General features: G+C 41.8%; 1 protein-coding gene across 1 annotated transcript in view; it reads left to right on the forward strand.

The window, feature by feature from the left end:
* Positions 1-18860, forward strand: part of TG (thyroglobulin) — a 168892-nt gene that overhangs the window by 90307 nt on the left and 59725 nt on the right. Inside the window, exons 36-41 of the mRNA XM_087960087.1 lie at positions 131-265; positions 2135-2299; positions 6227-6449; positions 11103-11190; positions 14766-14925; positions 18586-18785. Of these exons, the coding sequence (XP_087816213.1) occupies positions 131-265; positions 2135-2299; positions 6227-6449; positions 11103-11190; positions 14766-14925; positions 18586-18785 (971 nt within the window). The remainder of the gene's footprint in view (positions 1-130; positions 266-2134; positions 2300-6226; positions 6450-11102; positions 11191-14765; positions 14926-18585; positions 18786-18860) is intronic.

Genomic DNA, 18860 nt, shown 5'->3' on the forward strand with positions numbered 1-18860 from the left:
TTACTTAGTTGTGACTCACGTGTCCCACTGATTATGTGGGTCCTCTGATCCATTATTTCATGTTGTATTCCAACACATATAAATTACGGTTCTCAAGACTTCTGTTGAATTTCTGCATTTTGGTTTTTAGTGACCTTGGACAAATGGCAACGTTTGGACAGGACCTCCACTATTCTTGACCCTTCCATTTCTAAATATGATGTCATCCACATCAGCAGAGATCCTTCCAGTGAGTTTGCTGCCATCCGAGATTTTTGTCTCTCAGGTAAGATGGCCTGTTTTTCAAAATGATGGTCCTTCCTTCCTTCCTTCCTTCCTTCCTTCGTTCCTTCCTTCCTTCCTTCCCCCCTCCCTCCTTCCCTCCCTTCTTCCCTCCCTCCTTCTCTCAGATTTCAGAAGTGGTTTGACATTGACTTCTTTGCTGGGTTGAGAGAAAGTGACTGGCCCATGGTTTCTAAGGTAGAACTAGAACTCCTAGTTTCTAGTTTGGCATCTTTATCACACACCAAACTTTCTCTAAGACTTCTTAAATGCAAGTTGTATTAATTACATTGTGAATTGACTAACTGGAATTAATATGCCAGTTTTTAAACAAAATGTGGAAGTAGGAGTAGGGTTGAATCAGGACAGACTTAAAGGGAGTTACTGAAATCTTTTTTAATTACTAACTTCTAAGAAAGCCATTTGAAACTGGAGGCTGATAAGCACATGGCTTATATTTCCCATTAGATGCCTTTTTGAAGTTTATCCCAACTTTAAAGGGGAATAAGCAAAAGAAAACAAAAACAAATCTATTTAGCTATGTCTGGAAGCCCTGTGCAGGAATGAAATAGCTTCTTTCTATCTGATGCAAATTGCTGTCTGGAGGATGGTACCTGTATGGCAAGAGCAGATATTTAGAACTTCACTTCTAGATTCAGCTTTTCAGGGCTGGTCTTTCAAAGGCACTATTTATGTTTCGAGCTTAACTCAGATATTAACAACCCAAAAGCAGACTCATAATGTGATCCCATTTCCTGCCTTTTGGAGGGTAAGACTTGTAACATTTATAAAACAGATGATATGAAATTTGATTGGAAAAATTCTCCCTCCTCCTCCTCCTCCTCCTCCTCCTCCTCCTCCTCCTCCTCCTCCTCCTCCTCCTCCTCCTCCTCCTCCTCCTCCTCCTCCTCCTCTTCTTCCTAGGTTCACTCAACCAGGTTGTCACAACATAAAGGGAAACTACTTGATTTCTTTAGAAACAGGCTTAACTTCACCATTAAGCAGTGATAATAATTAGTACTAAGAAGTATATCCTGCAGTGATTTTTTTCTCTCTGTTTATATGTGTTCAGATTGCAGCTCCCAGAATTCCTGGTCTCTTTATATCTGGAGTTGCATCAAGTTGGAAAAAAAAAACATCTTACATTATTATATACAAAGCTGTATCATTTGTAATAACTATTCCTTCTTTTCATATGATATTTAGAAAGTTCTAGGATACGGGGTGTGTCCTAGGATAAGGGACATAGTGGCTCAGTGGCTAAGACGCTGAGCTTGTTGATCGAAAGGTCAGCAGTTCAGCGGTTCGAATTCCTAGCACCGTGCAATGGAGTGAGGTTACTTGTCCCAGCTTCTGCCAACCTAGCAGTTCAAAAGCCTGTAAAAAAATGCAAGTAGAAAAATAGGGACCACTTTGGTGGGAAGGGAACAGCGTTCCATATGCCTTTAGCATTTAGTCATGCCAGTCACATGACCACGGAGACGTCTTCGGACAGCGCTGGCTCTTCAGCTTTGTAACAAAGATGAGCACCGCCCCCTAGTGCTGGAAACGACTAGCATGTATGTGCAAGGGGAACCTTTACCGTTAGGATATGGAGTATCCAGAATAACACAACTGAAAGCAACTGCAAAGAAATTGTGGCTTTCATTACTCTATTGGACAGTAGATAGATTCTATTTGTTTCTTTTGGTGAACATTAAACCACCTCTTGAAATGGCCTTCAAAATATCATCACTGTAGCCATCTGAGAATTGGCCTTGTTTGGTCCATTTTGGATTAGGTTCTCCATTTTGATCTCCAAAATGCCAGTTTTCACCTGCTCTTTGTTTTATCAGCCTATGCAATTCACCGTTGGACATTTCTTTCTTCACAGTTTGTTCAAAGGACAGTCTGTGCCTACTGGCCACTCTTGAAATGTTGCCATCGGCAGCACGATGCGTCTTCTACCCAGAAACACAGACTTGTACCCTGAGTCTTCAAGGCCACCGCTGTCGTATTTTGCTCAAGGAGCCGGCTACTTACATCTATCGAAAGCAAGGTGCGTACGTGGCGAAAGATTAAGGAGACTTGATTGGCTAATCTTTGCTTTCTCTGAAATGCAAAATCAGGAGACACAGTGGAAATAAACCAGCATGGCAGTAGATCTTATAGCCGTTGAACAATGCCAAGTTTGGTTAAGAAGAGAAGACTAAAAGTGAATACAGTATAAAGCTGCCCCCAATCAAAGGCATAGATGAAAACCACAGGTAAAGGTAGGAACTGCATGCCCTGAAGAGCACAACCAAGCAGATGATGACCTGTCAGGAGTATCTGCACAATGTATGGGCTAGACCCAACCAAGTCCAGATGGGAGATTCCATATAAGATAGCAGAATATAAGAGGGCCAAGACCCTATTGGATTTCCAGGTCCAGACAGGCAGACAGGCAGGCGCTGGCCAAGCAACCAGACGTTGAAAGAATAGACAAGGACCAGAAGACAGCAGTGGGGATAGACGCAGTGGTGGGATTCAATCAGTTTGCACCACTTTGGCCATACTGGTTGTTAAATTGCTGGCTGGCCCCACACCTTCCTTCCCTGCTCCCTCCAGAAATTCCCACATGCCCCATTTTGGCTCCCAGGTAAGTGCAGGGAGGCCTACTAGGCTCAAAATGGGGTGCGGAGAGGTGCGGCGTGCCTCCTCCCTTCCTCCCATGGCCTGTTTTTGCTCCCAGGGGGTGCAGGAACCCAAGTGTTGTCTGTCACACTCCCTAGCCATGCCCACCAGGGCCACGGCCACTCAGTCGGTCATTAGGGCAGAGAACCGGTTGTTAAATTATTTGAATCACACCACTGGATAGATGTAGCAGTGCCGAGTGATAGTCTATGGAGATTCATAGTCATCCAGGTCATGGTTGTCTCAAAAAATGCTTTTTCAAGAGGCAGCTGGACTTTCTGTTTTTTCTTCGAAGATGTTTCACTTCTCATCCGAGAGACTTCTTCACCTCTGACTGGCTGGTGGGGAATGGAAAGTTTTATACTCCTTGCAGACAGCTGGACATTTGCATCCTTTTAGTGAGTAAGGAGAACAAACTCATCAGGACTCGATTCAGCAGTCCATTTGCATTTAAAAGACAAAGGCCAGTCTTTTGGAGCAACCAAGTCCACATTTTGGACAGAGAGGATTGCTGGTTTGAAAGAGGGGTCAAAGAGGCCATCGGTGTCAAAACTGAACAGCCCTATCTCAACAGAAGGGGGAGGGATACGACATCATCTATCTCCAGTCTACAACACAATCCTTTCAACAGTTCCAAGAAGGCTCCTCACCCATGTGCACCACTCAGGTGACCCTGACGACACAAAGAAACCTCCAGGTGGCCTCAATGACTCTTTAAAAGAATGCCAATGACCAGCTGTCTGCCAGGAATATAAATCCTTCCATTGCCCACCATCCAGTCAGAGCTGAAGAAGCTTCTTGGATGAGAAGCGAAATGTCTTCAAAGCAAAAGCAGAAAGTCTAGTTGCCTCCTGAAAAAAAGCACCTTTTTGGGATTGCCAAGTGATAGCTACATCAGGAAGAAGGAGGACGAGAAACTTGAGAAGTACCAGGGCCTAAAGGAGGAAATAGAGAGGTTGTGGAAAGTGAAGGCCAATATAGTCGCAAGGATTATAGCAGCACTTGGGGATGTGATTTCTAAGATCGAGAGTGGCTCCAACAGATGCCAGGAATAACATCGGAGCTCCCTCTGCAGAAGAATGCAGATGGGAACAGCTAAGATACGTGTAGAAGAACCTTCAAACTCCCAGGTCTACGAAGAGAACCCAAGATTGAGGAAGACACATGCAGTATAACCCATTAGAGCAGAGGTGGGCAACTATGGCCCTTTTATGACTTGTGGACTTCAACTCCCAAAATTCCTGAGCTAGCATGGCTTGCTCAGGAATTCTGGGAGTTGAAGTCCATAATTCATAAAAGGGCCATAGTTGCCCACCCCTGCATTAGAGTGATAAAGGAATTTTAAAGAAAAACTGCAGAGTACTTTTGAGAAAAAAAAATATTATATGTAAATTGTTGCACCTACCATGGACAGCAGAGCAACCAACAGAGAAGTGCTGAATTGTAGAAAACCAGACTTTTAGAATCTAAAATCATAAGACCACATCTGATTTACTTTGACCGTGTAATGCATGTAAAGTTATTGGAGAAGTCAACGATGCTAGGAATGGTTAGTGGGTCAAGAAGAAAGGCAAGCAAAGAAGGACAAGCTGGCTTGATCCCATGAAAGTCGACGCAAGGATGAACGTCCAACAACTGAAATAAGCTGTGCTTGATAGGGTAGCATGGAGAGCCATTGCTTATAAAGTCACCAAGAGTCAGACACAACTAAGTGATTAAAACAACAACCACTTTTGTGGAAGAGCCTCCGTAATGGTCATTGCATCTCATGGGTTATAAGCAGGTTTGGCCAAGGTGAATTTTAGTCTAACACAGGGGTGTCAAACTCAAGGCCTGGGGGCTGAATCTGGTTCATGGGGTGCTGAGATCTGGCCTGGAAACAAGGAAGAAGCAGCCCTCAGTACCTCTGCCAGCGAAAACGGAGCTTGCGAGGGCCATGTATGACTTTCCCGAGCTCTGTTTTTGCTGGCGGAGGGTTGCAGAAGGCCGTCCTAGCCCAAAATGGAGGTTGGGAGCCCATTTTGCAACCAGAGGGTTGCAGGAGGCAATCATAGCTGAAAACAGAGTTCAGGAGCCTGTTTTCGCTGGCAGAGCGCTCGGGCCAGCACAGGTGCCCCCTGACACAAGTGGCATCATGCTGGCCACTCCCCCTGGCCACGCCCCCCACCCCCGCCCTCCCGAGGTCAAACACAACCCTGATGCAGCCCTCAATGAAATTGAGTTTGACTCCCCTGGTCCAGTGGTGGGATTTAATTTTTTTTACTACCAGTTCTGTGAGCGTGGCTTGGCGGGCGTGGCAGGGGAAGGATACTGCAAAAACTCCAGTCAGAGGTGGTATTCGCCAGTTCTCCAAACTACTCAAAATTTCCGCGACCGGTTCTCCAGAACTGGTCAGAACCTGCTGAATACCACCTCTGCCCTGGTCTAACATATAGTCCCCAGATTGAAACCTGCATTGTTAGGCTTAAAGCTTCTTCTCAAAGAGTTTTTAGAATTAGAATTAGAATTCTTTTATTGGCCAAGTGTGGTTGGATACACAAGGAATTTGTCTTGGTGCAAATGCTCTCAGTGTACAAAAAAGAAAAGATACATTTGTGAAAAGTCAAGAATCATCAGGTACAACACTTAATGATGGTCATAGGGTACAATAAGCAATCAAATCATACTAGGAAACAGTCAATATAAATCGTAAGGATACAAGCGACAAAGTTACAGTCATACAGTCACAAGTGGGAGGGAATGGGTGATAAGGAGTGATGAGAAGATTAACAGTAATAGTAATGCAGACTTAGTAAATAGTTGGACAGTGTTGAGGAAATTATTTGTTTAGCAGAGTGATGGCTTTCGGGAAAAAACTGTTCTTGTGTCTAGTTGTTCTGGTGTGCAGGGCTCTATAGCGTCGTTTTGAGGGAAGGAGTTGAAACAGTTTATGTCCGGGATGTGAGGGGTCTGTAAATATTTTCACAACCTTTTTATACAAGTATACAAGTCCTCGATTGAAGGCAGGTTGGTAATAATTGTTTTTTCTGCGGTCCTAATTATCCTCTGAAGTGTTGGGTTGCAGAACCAAACCAGACAGTTATAGAGGTGCAGATGACAGATTCAATAATTCCTCTGTAGAACTGGATCAGCAGCTCTTTGGGCAGTTTGAACTTTCTGAGTTGGCGCAGAAAGAACATTCTTTTGTTGTTGTTTTTTTATGACGTTTTTGATCTTAGGTGTCCATTTTAGGTCATGTGATATAATAGAACCTAGAAATTTGAAGATCTCTAGTGTTGATACTGTTTTTGTTTTTTTAATCTCTGTGCAGATGTGATCCTACCCTCTGGGGAAAGAAACAATGAGCCTTCAGTATTCATCCCATCCCAAGGGACCATGTTGGGAATCTCTCGAGTAATTCAGGTGGGTTCTGAATGGAAGAGCATTGGACAATTCCTCGGAGTTCCATATGCAGCACCTCCGGTGGGAGAGAATCGGTTCCATCCTCCACAGCCTTTCACCTGGACAGACTTCTGGAATGCAACCACAACCCGGTGAGAAGACCAACAACTGAGACTCACTTTCTTAAATATCACAAAGTATTTATGACCACAATTGAGCCCAACTTTTTTGTTGCTAAGTGAGACATTTCTTAAGTGAAATTTGACCTTTCCTGCCACAGTTATTAAGCGAATCGCCGCAGTTGTTAAGTGACACGATCCAAATTTGGGTGCTCAGCAACCAGGATGTATTTATGATAGTTGCAGCATTCCAGGGTCATATGGTAGCCATTTGCAACTTTCTAAGCTGGCTTTTGACAAGCAAAGCCAACGGGGGAAGGCTAGATTTGTTTAATGGCCACCTGATTTAGCTAACAACTGCACTGTTTTACTTAAGAACAGGGGTGGGCTTCAAAGATTTTAGCAAAGGGTTCTCTGCCTGGTTGGTGGTGGGTGTGGCCATGGTGGGCGTGGCCTAGTTGGCCTCCTGCACCATGGTGGTGGTGGGGTGTTTGCCCTTCCCAGTTTCCGGAGGTTTTTATTGAGCTTCCGGGAGGGTGAAAATGGCCTCCCTGGGCTCCAGAGACTCTCCGGAAGCTGAAAACGGGCCCATTTCCGGCCTTCCCAAACTTCCGGGATGCCCGTTTTTTGCCCTCCCTGAGCCTCCGTGTGCACCTGCACTTACCTGCATCCAAAACGGGCTGCAGGGGGACTCCTGGGAGGGGAGGGGTGGTGGTTCTCTAAAATGCACAGAATCTTAGCTAGGGGCTCTCCCGAACCTGGAAATGAGGAGAAACTTTCTGACAGTGAGGACAATCAACCCATGGAACAGAAGTTGCCCTCGGAAGTTGTGGGAGCTTCATCACTTGAGACTTTCAAGAAGACATTGGACTCCCCATCTGTCAGAAATGGTGTAGGGTCTCCTGCTTGGGCAGGGGGGTTGGACTAGATGACCTATAAGGTCCCTTCCAACTCTGATTATCTGTTATCTGTTATCTGAACCCCTGCGAACCCCCAGCAGCCCACCCCTGCTTAAGGGCCTTGGCAAAAAAGAAAGATCATAAACATTGCATGACTCATTTAACAACTGCCTTGCTTAGCAACGGAAATTCTGATTCCAATTGTGGCCATGTTTCAAGAAAGACCTGTAATCTTTATGTGGTCCAATGTGGAAGGAAAGCCTCCATAGATAGTTCCTCCCATGTTGGAGTTTCCATAGAAGGAAAGCGATTGTACTGAATTCTCAAGCTTGACCTTAACTTGTTTACAAAAATGGCAGTAATTTTTTATTTTTATTTTATTTTCCATTTGGTCTTGCCTGGTATGATTGGATGGTTGAGGGAACTCTCATTTTGGGTGACCTAATTTCTTGGGCACCTGACTTGTGTGGGTTGTGTGAACTCAGCCAGATTGTGCTGACAGTTTACCACAAGAGAGGCCCTATCTTGCTCATCCAGGTGCGCAGTTAAGACCCACAACAGTGGTGTATGTTGTCTTGAGCCACATTGTCATTCTTTATTGCATTCCTTTACTTCAGGAAAAAAAAAAAAGCATCCATCGTTAGGGTCTTTAGAAGTGAGATGTGAACTGACAGGTGTCTTTTTTGTTGTAATGGTGCAGGCGTTTCAAGAGATCAGCCCTCGACTAGATATAAATTTATAAGCATTCATTCTTGCTGAAAAGCTACTTGAAACTGTTAATTCTGGATTCGTGCAAGAAATCAAATTTTAAAAAGATACTGAAAGACCTTCTTGTAATATTGCTGTAATCTGCACTCCTGAATTCTTTGTTATGTCTTTACTGATTAATAATGCTTTCCCTGTTTAATTGTATAGTGCTTTGTTAATAAGGCTTCAGTCTGTGGACTTACGATTTAAAGTAAATGTATTAAGTCCAGGGTGGGATTCTACTGGTTCGGCCTGGTTCGTGAGAACTGGTACCTCCGAGGATCAGCTATGAGCGAACTGGTTCGCTCCGACGATCAGCTGTTGGGCCCACTCGCCCGCCCTGGCTCTTGATTTATATCCTGGTTTTCAAGCTCATCTGATTCGCGTGGCACAGCACACCAACTGTTTAACACAGAGAGATTGCTGGAGAAAGTCAGTAGCAAATGCTCTGTGCGCATGTGAAGTGTGCACTCATTGATCCGGTTGAATCGCACCCTTGTATTAAGTACAGGATAAGAAAATAATTTGAGAGTTGCAAACAATAGAGTCCACAGACAGAAGCATTATTGTTATTTACATCAGCGGCCCCCAACCTTTTTTGTACCACGGACCAGTACAAAATGTACAAAATGATCCATGGACCAGTACCGGCATCAGCACGCACGACCAAGGCAAGGCGAGCCGAGCGACCGCCAGCCAGCCAGCCGTCCCCCACTTCTCCCGCCACCTTCAACTCCTCCTTTGTACCTTCTCGTGGTCAATGGGCTTTTCGGGCTCTTTCTTAATCTCCTCCTGAGTAACGCGAGACTCACCGCCATCGGGATGGCTCTTTGTTCAAGCCGTCCCCCCCTTGACGAAACTAAGGCGCGAGATTCCTTCAGCACCCAAGCGCCGCTTTCCAACCGACGACCGACAAGCTCACCCGGAAGCACTTTCTCAAGTGCCGTCGAAACAAGATGGCGGCGCCCGAGCAAAATAGGCGGCCCAGTACAAAATGATCCACGGTCCGGGGCCCGGTGGTTGGGGACCCCTGATTTACATAGTATGATAAAGAGTAGCAGCAAAGGGAAAAAAAATCTCTTTTTCATGATATTTAGAAATTAAGCTTCAATGTAAGAGAGGGAAGGAAGATGGGGATGAAGATAAGCAGATAACGCATGTAATTGTTATCTTTTTTTTTTAACTTTACTGAAAGCTAAAACATTCTAGACTAATCTAGACTCATCTGAGGTATTTAAAACATTAGTTATGTAGAGTTGCTGTGTTCCAGCCTGGGGTTTGAGACCAAAGATTTCAAATATTTGAAGAGTTGTCTAGAATTTATCCATCTACACAAAATCTCTACATGTCCCCACAATTACAGTACTGCAATGAAAGTCCAGAATTGCTGTCTACGTGGCTAATGGGTTTGGTTCTGTTTGTGTGACAGTTTTGGCGTGTTCTGAGATCTAGAAAACGCAGCTTACCATATACCTATTTGGATGCATGGTTAAAATTGGCAAATCAAATAAATAAAAAAAATAAATAAATAAAAAGAATTGAAATTCAACTCTCTCTGATTGGCATACTTCCCAAAGGAGTGGATGTTTGTTCCCAGAATTCTCAGCATTACTACAATGGCTAGGGAATTCTGGGAATTGAAGTCATGCATTTGGAAGGTAGTCAGACTGGGGGAGGTTGCTCTAGTTCAGCGTTTCTCAACCTTGGCAACTTTAAGATGTGTAGACTTCAACTCCCAGAATTCCCCAGGCAGCAAGGCTACCTGGGGAATTCTGGGAGTTGAAGTCTATACTCCTTAAAGTTGTTCTACATGATACATCTTAAAGTCATTCTAAATGTAAAACTTATCTTGCATGACATCCACAACCTTGTTCCTTTGTTCTGTTCTGACCCAAACCTTGTTCCAAGGAAACAAACATGAAACAGAGGTAACAGCAAAACCTTTTAATGATTCTTTATGAATTTCGTTCCTTAATGGTTAAAAGGCTGTTCCAAACTAATTGTCTCTGATAAAAAAAAGCCTTTCCAAGGTTGTGCAAGGCTGCCAAGAACACTAGATAAAGTTGCCAAGAAATATTTCAAACACAAAGAGTCTCCAAACACAAACTAAGAGAGTCCGAATGTCCACAAGGCTTGAATGTAAAAACTTATTTGCTTCCTGCAAAGAACTCCGGTTTCTCAGCTGGCTTTTATCTCTTAAGGGAGGGAGCATTACCTTGCAGCCTGACTCCCGAGTTGCCCGTGCTGCTGCAGCTGCTCTTTCCTTCGAGCAGCCCTGCGCGCACGCACACTAGGCACAGGCTCCTCGGGGACCACTTCGTCACTGCTGCCAGCCTCCACAATCTCTGAAGGCAGCATTCCACTCCCTGATAGTCCTGGCCCCATCCCTGCATCGCACGCAGGCCCCTCTTCCGAGTCCTCGCTCCCTGAGACCTTAGCCATCTGCACCTGCTGCCAGCAAACCACAACAGTTTCCTTGTGATCACTAGAACTTTAAACAAATCATAAAGTACTTTAATGAATGAAAAACTGCTGGTGGCCTTCTACCACTGCACCATAGAGAATATTTTAACTTACTGCACCTCTGTATGGTTTGCCAATTGCACAGGGGCAGATAGGAAAACACTTCAGAGGGTTAACGTCATTGCCCAGAAGATCATTGGTTGCTCTCTCCCCTCTTTGGAAGAGCTTTATAGCTCCCGCTGCCTTAAGAAAGTTCAAAACATTCTCAAAGATCCATCTCATCCTGGGCACCCCCTTTTTTTGAACTATTACCATCTGGCAGACAGTACAGAATAATAAAAACAAGGACAAATAGGCTGAAAAACAGCTTCTATCCCAGGGCAGTAGCTCTTTTGAATTCTGCTGTATAATGCAGTGTTGGTGTGGTGTCGGGGGTTTTCGGTTCAATGTGTGACGGGTGAAGGATGTGTGTTTGTGTTTATTTTCATGGTCATGATGTGCACGGAAGATGGTGTTTGATTTCGTTGTACGAGGTGTAATGATAATAAAGTAAACTTAAACTTTATTGTATCTTTAGAGCTAACTGTTGGCAACCAGGAGATGATAGCCTTTCTTCAGTCAGTGAAGATTGCTTGTTTTTGAACATCTTTGTCCCACAGAACAATGTAAGTACTGGATTAACGCACCACCTTAGTCTTCTCTGACCATTCCCTTATTCCAGGAATCTACTCTGAGGAAAGAAGCATGAGATGAGGTTGCTAAACCCATTGACAATGGGGTCTTTTTGGATCTATGCTTAGATATGCATGGAATGTCACAGTCATTTTTAGACAAAGTAAGTTTTGGGGCGAGCAGTTGATGAAATTAGTAGCCTTGACCATTAGGGATTTTGATTGTGCAGAAGTCCATGTGTCACATTATGAAGCTCTTTTACACTGGTTAATATCTTGGAGACAGGGGTGTCCCACACAGAGTGGTCAAAACGTCAAGATGGCCCCCACAATGGTATGATCAAAGTCCCCCTTGCACATAAATAATAACATAATAATAACCTAACATAAATAATATTAGGTTGGGAGACCATTAGAAAAACACAGAGGTGTAAATTACACTGGGAGGTTGAAAGATGCTACGTGTAAAGGATCAGGGACACAGTTAAGTTGCAGTTCTGAGATGTATTGCTCAATGCTGTACACAAGAACCTAGTCAACTAAAGATCAAAACTAAATTGGTGCCAGATAAGGTTCAACAGAATGAAAATATACCACGAGATGAAGAAATAGTCAAGAAGAGACTAGATTGTGCAGATAAGGATCGATTGACATTGAAAATTAAGCAGAAAGAGGATGTAGAATATTATCAAACATGGAATTTATTTTACCAATGGTTGGGAAAAAGGAGATTAAGAATATAAATGGTATTGTTAAGCAAATTAAGTACCCAGACAACACAATGTTTATAAAGCACTAAGAAATGTATTTAATAGAAAATCAATTTTAAAAAAAAGAATTCAGGAGGAGTTGGACTTGGACGTTTGTGGCAACGTAATGACTCTAGGCTGATAATGCATTTAACTTTGCCTCCCCCAGCTCTGCCTTCTCTTCTCCTATAACCAATGAAAGAAGGCAACCATACATGACTTGTGTATCACTCGCTCCGTACCCATGCTTCACTACGAAACTATGTGATTGGACTTAGTTTTTGGGGAGGAAAATAAAGAAAAAAAATTGTGCCTCTGCCGACCAGCATCCATTGGTATTCATCTGGCTAGCGTCCTGTCAGTGTGTGAGACAGTTGAGGGCTGTTTGGAAACTGAAACATGGAAACTGAAATAGTATTTGCTGTGTGAGCAAGAAGGAGACAGCAAGGAGCCTGGGCATAGCTTAGCTCAATTGTTCTGTACTAAAGTTGGTTGCTGCTGTGAAATTAAAACTGAAACTGAAACTCCTCTCCTCTGCTTGTGTTTTGCATTTGGAACAGATTTCTTTTCAGGTGGGGAGGGAGAGTAGAACTCCTTAGCATCAGAGCGTGTTAATAATAGTATACGAAATACGAATGCTCTGATGGTCATTTTGAAAAACCCTTTCTTAGTGAGCACCTAGAAGCCAAGAGGAACATACCTGCCAAATTTCAAGCTTGTAGGCTTTACGGTTGTGGAGATTTTGTGATGTTGCATGAGTGGTATTTCGCTCTTTATATATCTATATAGATTATTACAAAGCTGTTCTGAGAATTTGGGAGTGGAAAGAATACTAGGAAGTGAGAGGGTGATGAAGTGGCTTCAGAATCATGGATTTCATGTCCCTCAAACTCCAAACACTTTAAACTTCACTTCAGCTGAATGGAAGCTGATACAGGGATAATGTACCCATCTTTGACTCTTTAAAGCTGCTGCATCTTTCCCCAGCATTATATGATTGCCCTATGTCAGGTATCTCAGGAAAAGATACAGTATTGTTTGGTGTAAGAAGCCACAGGCAGGTGCTACATTCATGCCTCGGTTCTCTCTGCCGCCCTTTGATGCCTTCAAACAGCTCTCAAGGCCCTGCTCAGTTTTTCTGCTTTTCCTGTTGTTCATAATCAGGCATTCAAGGGCTTTACTTCTGAACACTGAAGTGGTTGTGGAGAAACGAAAGAGGAAGATGTTAACAGTCTGTTGTGTTTTTTCTCCAATTTAACTAGATGAAGAGGTTTTGGAGAGAACTATTGTTTTGAAACGATAAGAGGAGGAGAACTGTGTTAGTCTAGGCAAATAGAGCTCTGGTAACACCTTCAGAATTACCAGGGTGCAGTTATGTGACTTCAAATGGAAATTCTTTATCTGTGGAGACAACCAGGATATGTTTAAATTTCACACAAATGCAAGCCCTTGGCCACGAATTAGTGTGTTTCCTAGCAGATTGGTCTCACACCAAATACATCTTTTTCTAGTAACCCCTTGAGAATTCAGGGAAGTGTCTGGACCAGCAATCTTTTCATTCACCATGCAGTGCTGAATGCGATGATCTGGGTGGAAAGAGGAAAGTGAGAACAAGATGACAATATAACCAAAAAGATTCTGGAATGTGCAGAAATAGATAGGTTAAGTCTAAAAATTAAAGAAAAAGAAGATTCGGAATATTTTATAACAAGGGAACTTTTCTACAAATGGCTAGTTGATAGAAACAGAGGTTAAATGAGTGGATTTATGTGAAATATGAACTACACGAGAAAGAAAAACTGATACAATATGGGGGTGATACAATATGATACAATATGGGGGTGTAAATATTCTGATGGTTATACAATCGATATCAATATGGAAGATAGTATACTTTCTGATAAGGATTGATATTATCTTATATATGTTTGTATGCACATGATTATGATGATGTTTATATTTTAACATTTTGGATACCTAGAAAACACATTGTTCAATATAGAAATGGAATTTGTGATACAAAGTAATAAAAATATTTATAAACATAAAAAAGGAAGAGAACAAGAGAGACAGAGAGACAGAGAGAGAGAGAGAGACAGACAGACAGAGGCAGAGAGAAAGGGAGGGAGGGAGGGAGGGAGGAAGGAAGGAAGGAAGGAAGGAAGGAAGGAAGGAAGGAAGGAAAGAAAGAAAGAAGGAAGGAAGGGAGAATTCCATGATCTTGTATAAGACTTTTTGCAAGATTTCAGCATTCTCTACTGAAATGATACAATATGGGGGTGTCAATGATTTGAGGTGAAAGATCTCAATGAGTGTGGAGGTTCAAGATTGTCCTAGAAGTTTCACTCTTCCAAATTATCATTATGACTCATGAATTATAAAATATATTAGATCACATTAGAAAACTAGGAACCTCTGCTATTTTCAGTTAAAATTAGAACTCCCCCACAGTAGATATTTTTGGCCCAGGTCAACTTTGGCTGCATTGAGGATGACAAGTTAGCAATGCTAAGAGAAGGGCAACATTAGGGAATATTATTTATGGCTGACCTTAGTTCTCAATTGACAGCTTCTTTAATGGCTTTAATTGTTAATTAATGTTAATGTTTAATTGTTTTACTCTGAGCTGCCTATGGATTGTTTTAAACTGCTTTTTATCTAGTATGTTTTATTCTAGTATGTTTTTTTTATCTAGAATGTTTTAACCTGCTTTTTATCAATTTGTGTTTGTGGCAGCTTAGAGTGTGTAGGAGACAGCAGCAGCTGTAATATATTTCTATTAGCAACAATAACAACAAAATATATCATTTATTGTGACAGGGAGGGAATCTACCAGTGCTGGTTTTCTTCCACAACAGCATAAATGCTGATGACCAAGGCAAAAAAGCATCCCTTGATGGTTCTTACTTAGCTGGAGTTGGAAATCTCATCGTCATAACTGCAAATTACCGTGTTGGAGTTTTTGGCTTTTTTAGCAGTGGTAAGTTGTATCTCAGTTTGAAAATAGGACTTTTTTGTTTTTAATGACGAAACCAGAATCATTCCAGCTGGGTCTTATGGAAATGGAATTAGGAAAGAAATATGGAATTTAATACTGTATTGAAAATGGCAATGAGGTTATTGTTTGCATAACATTGGAAAGGCAACGACAAAGCTCCAGAGGAAGATTGGATTAAAAAGTTAATTGAGTTCACAGAAATAGGGAAACCGACCAGCTTAGTTAAAAACTGACTAATAACTTTTCAATAGATTAGAAACCTTATATGGACTTTTTTTTAAAAAGAAGCAAATATCAGATTGATGATTTAGTGATATGTTCTCTCTCCCTAACTTTGTCTTTGTGGGAACTAAGGAAGGCTTAGTCTGACAGGTTTTTTTCAAGTTACTTCCTTGGACTGGACTCAAGGCCCTTTTATCTAACTACAAATAAGCCTTGGCTTACGACCACAATTGAGTCCAACATTTCTGTTGCTAAGTGAGACAGTCGTTAAGTGAGTTTTGCCCCATTTCACTTGCCACAATCGGCAGTTAAGTGGTTGGTTCTTGAGAATCTGGCTTCCCCGCTGACATTGGTAGTCGGAAGGTCGCAAAAGCTGATCACATGACCTCAGGACACCGCAACAATAAATACATGCCAGTTGCCAAGCGGCCGAATTATGATCATGTGACCATGAAGATGCTGCAACAATTATAAGTGGGGAAAATGGTCATGTCACTTTTTTTTGTAAGTTGAGGACTACTTATATTGGCTTGGTAGTGGCTCTTCTTCCTGTTATTCTAGGCCCAGTACTCTTCAATATCTTCATAATTTGTTACGTTCATCTAAGGGGATAGAAGGGGAACGTACCAAATTTATGGATGATACTAAACTGGAATAGCCAACACTCTAGATCAAGGGTCTTCAAACTTGGCAAGTTTAAGACTTGTGGACTTCAGCTCCCAGAATTCCTGAGCTAACATGACTGGAGGAGGAATTCTGGGAGTTGAAGTCCACAAAGCTGTCAAGTTTGAAGACCCCTGCCCTAGATGATAGGCTCAAGATCCATGAAAGTGTTTAAGCCACTTTCCTTTTCTCTGGTGTGCTGAGGTGGACAGATTAACCTTAAAAATAAAAGAAAAAGAAGACTCAGAATATTACTTGGTATGGAATAAATTCTATGACTGGTTAAAGACAAGGGGTAGAAGTTAGAGAAAGAAAACAATGAATGTTTTTATTAAAAACAGAGGTGGTGTATAACTACAATATTGTATGATATTATAAGTACTCTTATTAGAAGATGGGACAATATTTCTATAGTACTAGCTATGGTTCTTATTCTTTGTAAATAACAGTCTCGGACAAAACACTGTATTCAAAAATGTTTATGTATAAAAATATTATTATTTTTTAAAAAAAGATCCAGATGGATCTTGACAGACTAGAACACTGGGCCATATCTAACAAAATGAAATTCAATGTAGAGTAAAGTAAAATCCTACACAGGCAAAAAAAATCAAAAGTATACATATAGACTGGGTGAAACCAGGCTCAATAGCAGTAACTGTGAGAGGGATCTTGGAGTCTTAGTGGACAACTAGCTAAATATGAGCCAGCAGTTTGCGGTGATAGCCAAAAAAGCCAATGCAATCCTAAATTGCATTAACAGAGGGATACAATTAAGATCAAGTGAGGTACTAATACCTCTCTATAAAGCCTTAGTAAGACCACACCTAGAATAGTGCATCCAGTTTTACACTATAAAAAAGATGTTGAAATTCTAGAAAGAGTGCAGAGAAGAGCAACCAAGATGATTAGGGGACTGGAGGCTAAAACATACGATGAACGGTTGTGGGAACTGGGCATGGCTATTCTAGTGAAGAGAAGGACCAGGGGAGACATGATATCAGTCTTCCAATATTTGAGGGGCTGCCACAGAGAGGAAGGGGTCAAGCTATTATCCAAGGCTCTCGGAGGCCAGACAAGGAATAATGGATGGAAACTGATCAAGGAGAGATTCAACCTGGAAATAAAAATAAATTTTCTGACAGTGAGAACAATCAATCAATGGAACAGAAGTTGCCTTTGGAAGTTGTGGGAGCTTCATCACTGGAAGCTTTCAAGAGGAGATTGGACTGCCATTTGTCAGAAATGGTGTAGGGTATCCTGCTTGGGCTGGGGGGTTGGACTTTGATAATCTGTTAATCTGTTATCCCTTCATGGTGTCCCCCCAATTGCTGAGCTCTTGACAAATACTCCCATCTTGTTGGCTCCCAACTCGGACCCCCTTATCAGAAAAGCAGTATTTTTTTTCAAAGAAAAAAGATGCTAAATCACTTCTGTATTCTCACAAGTCTTTCCACTAGTCTCAGTCAGTGGAAAAAAAAAATGTTACAGCAACGTACTGTGCTTCCGTTCTTTTATTGGTTTTTTTTCAATTCTTTTTCTTCCCTGCTGAGTTCAGCACATGGGCTCATTTTATAGAATGCCCTACATTTTGTTCAGAGTTGTTTCAAAACTTCAGTTCAGTGGTAAACCCAGATCTTAATCTCTGTGAATTTGATAGTCGAGGATACATCCACTTACTCAGATGATTACTTTTTTTAGTCTTCCTTTTGAGACTTTCACAGGAATTTCTTATCAATTCTTCTTTCTCAACCACACTTTTTTGTTAAAGGACATGTGCCAATAGGTTTAATAAGTTTAATATAAGAATAATGTAAGGAGAAACAGAATGACAGCAGATTAATGGAGTTGGAAGGGAGCTTGGAGGTCTTCAACCTGCTGCTCAGGCAGGAGACCCTATTACCATTTCAGACAAATTGTTTCTGCAACCCAACAAGACAGACACAGACTTCAGAGAGTAATTAGGATTGCAGAAAAATCAATTACTTCCAACCTGCCTTCCATTGAGGACCTGTATAAGGCACGAATCAAAAAGAGGACTATGAAAATATCTACAGACCCCTCACATCCCGGACATAAACTGCTTCAACTCCTACCCTCAAAATGATGCTATAGAGCACTGCACACCAGAACAACTAGACACAAGGACAGTTTTTCCCCAAACGCCATCACTCTGCTAAACAAATAATTCCCTCAATCCTCTCAAACTATTTACTACATTACTATTACTATTAATTCTCCCATCCTTCCTTTCACCCATCCCCTCCCACTTGCCACTGTATGACTGTAACTTTGTCGGTTGTATCCTAACGATTTTTATTGACTGTTTCCTAGTATAATTTGATTGCTTATTGGACCCTATGACTATTATTAAGTGTTGTACCTTATGATTCTTGACTCTTGACGAATGTATCTTTTCTTTTATGTATACTGAGAGCATGTGAACCAAGACAAATTCCTTGTGTGTCCAATCACACTTGGCCAATCAAGAATTCATTCTATCTATCATCTGTCTGTCTGTCTGTCTGTCTGTCTGTCTGTCTGTCTGTCTGTCTGTCTATCTATCTATCTATCTATCTATCTATCTATCTATCTATCTATCTATCTATCTATCTATCTTTTTCAACTAATTGTCCTCCTGGAAAGTCTTGATCTTCTAAGGGACATTCTTTCTTTCCAGATATTTGAAATGCTATATGTTGTTTTGATCCCTTGTGCCAACCCTTTGTCCCTCCCTTTGTTTATTTATTTGTGTAGGTTCCAGTGCTGCAAGTGGAAATTGGGGACTTTTGGATCAAGACATAGCTCTACAATGGATAAGGAGGAACATTGCAAGGTTTGGGGGAGATGCAGGACAGATAACAATTGGAGCACCTGACAGGGGAGCGGATATTATCAGCATTCACCTTCTTAAGAGAGCTTCGAATCCAATCCTCTTCAAGAGGGCACTACTGATGGTAAGCCCTATTTATTTTCAGATGAGTAAGGTGTTAGAAATTCTGTTTATATGTAGCACCACAGAGCAAACAAAG

Source organism: Notechis scutatus, chromosome 3 (assembly GCF_049901735.1).
Source record: "Notechis scutatus isolate UNSWTSFEM ecotype Mainland chromosome 3, rNotScu1.2, whole genome shotgun sequence".
Classification (NCBI taxonomy): domain Eukaryota; kingdom Metazoa; phylum Chordata; class Lepidosauria; order Squamata; family Elapidae; genus Notechis; species Notechis scutatus.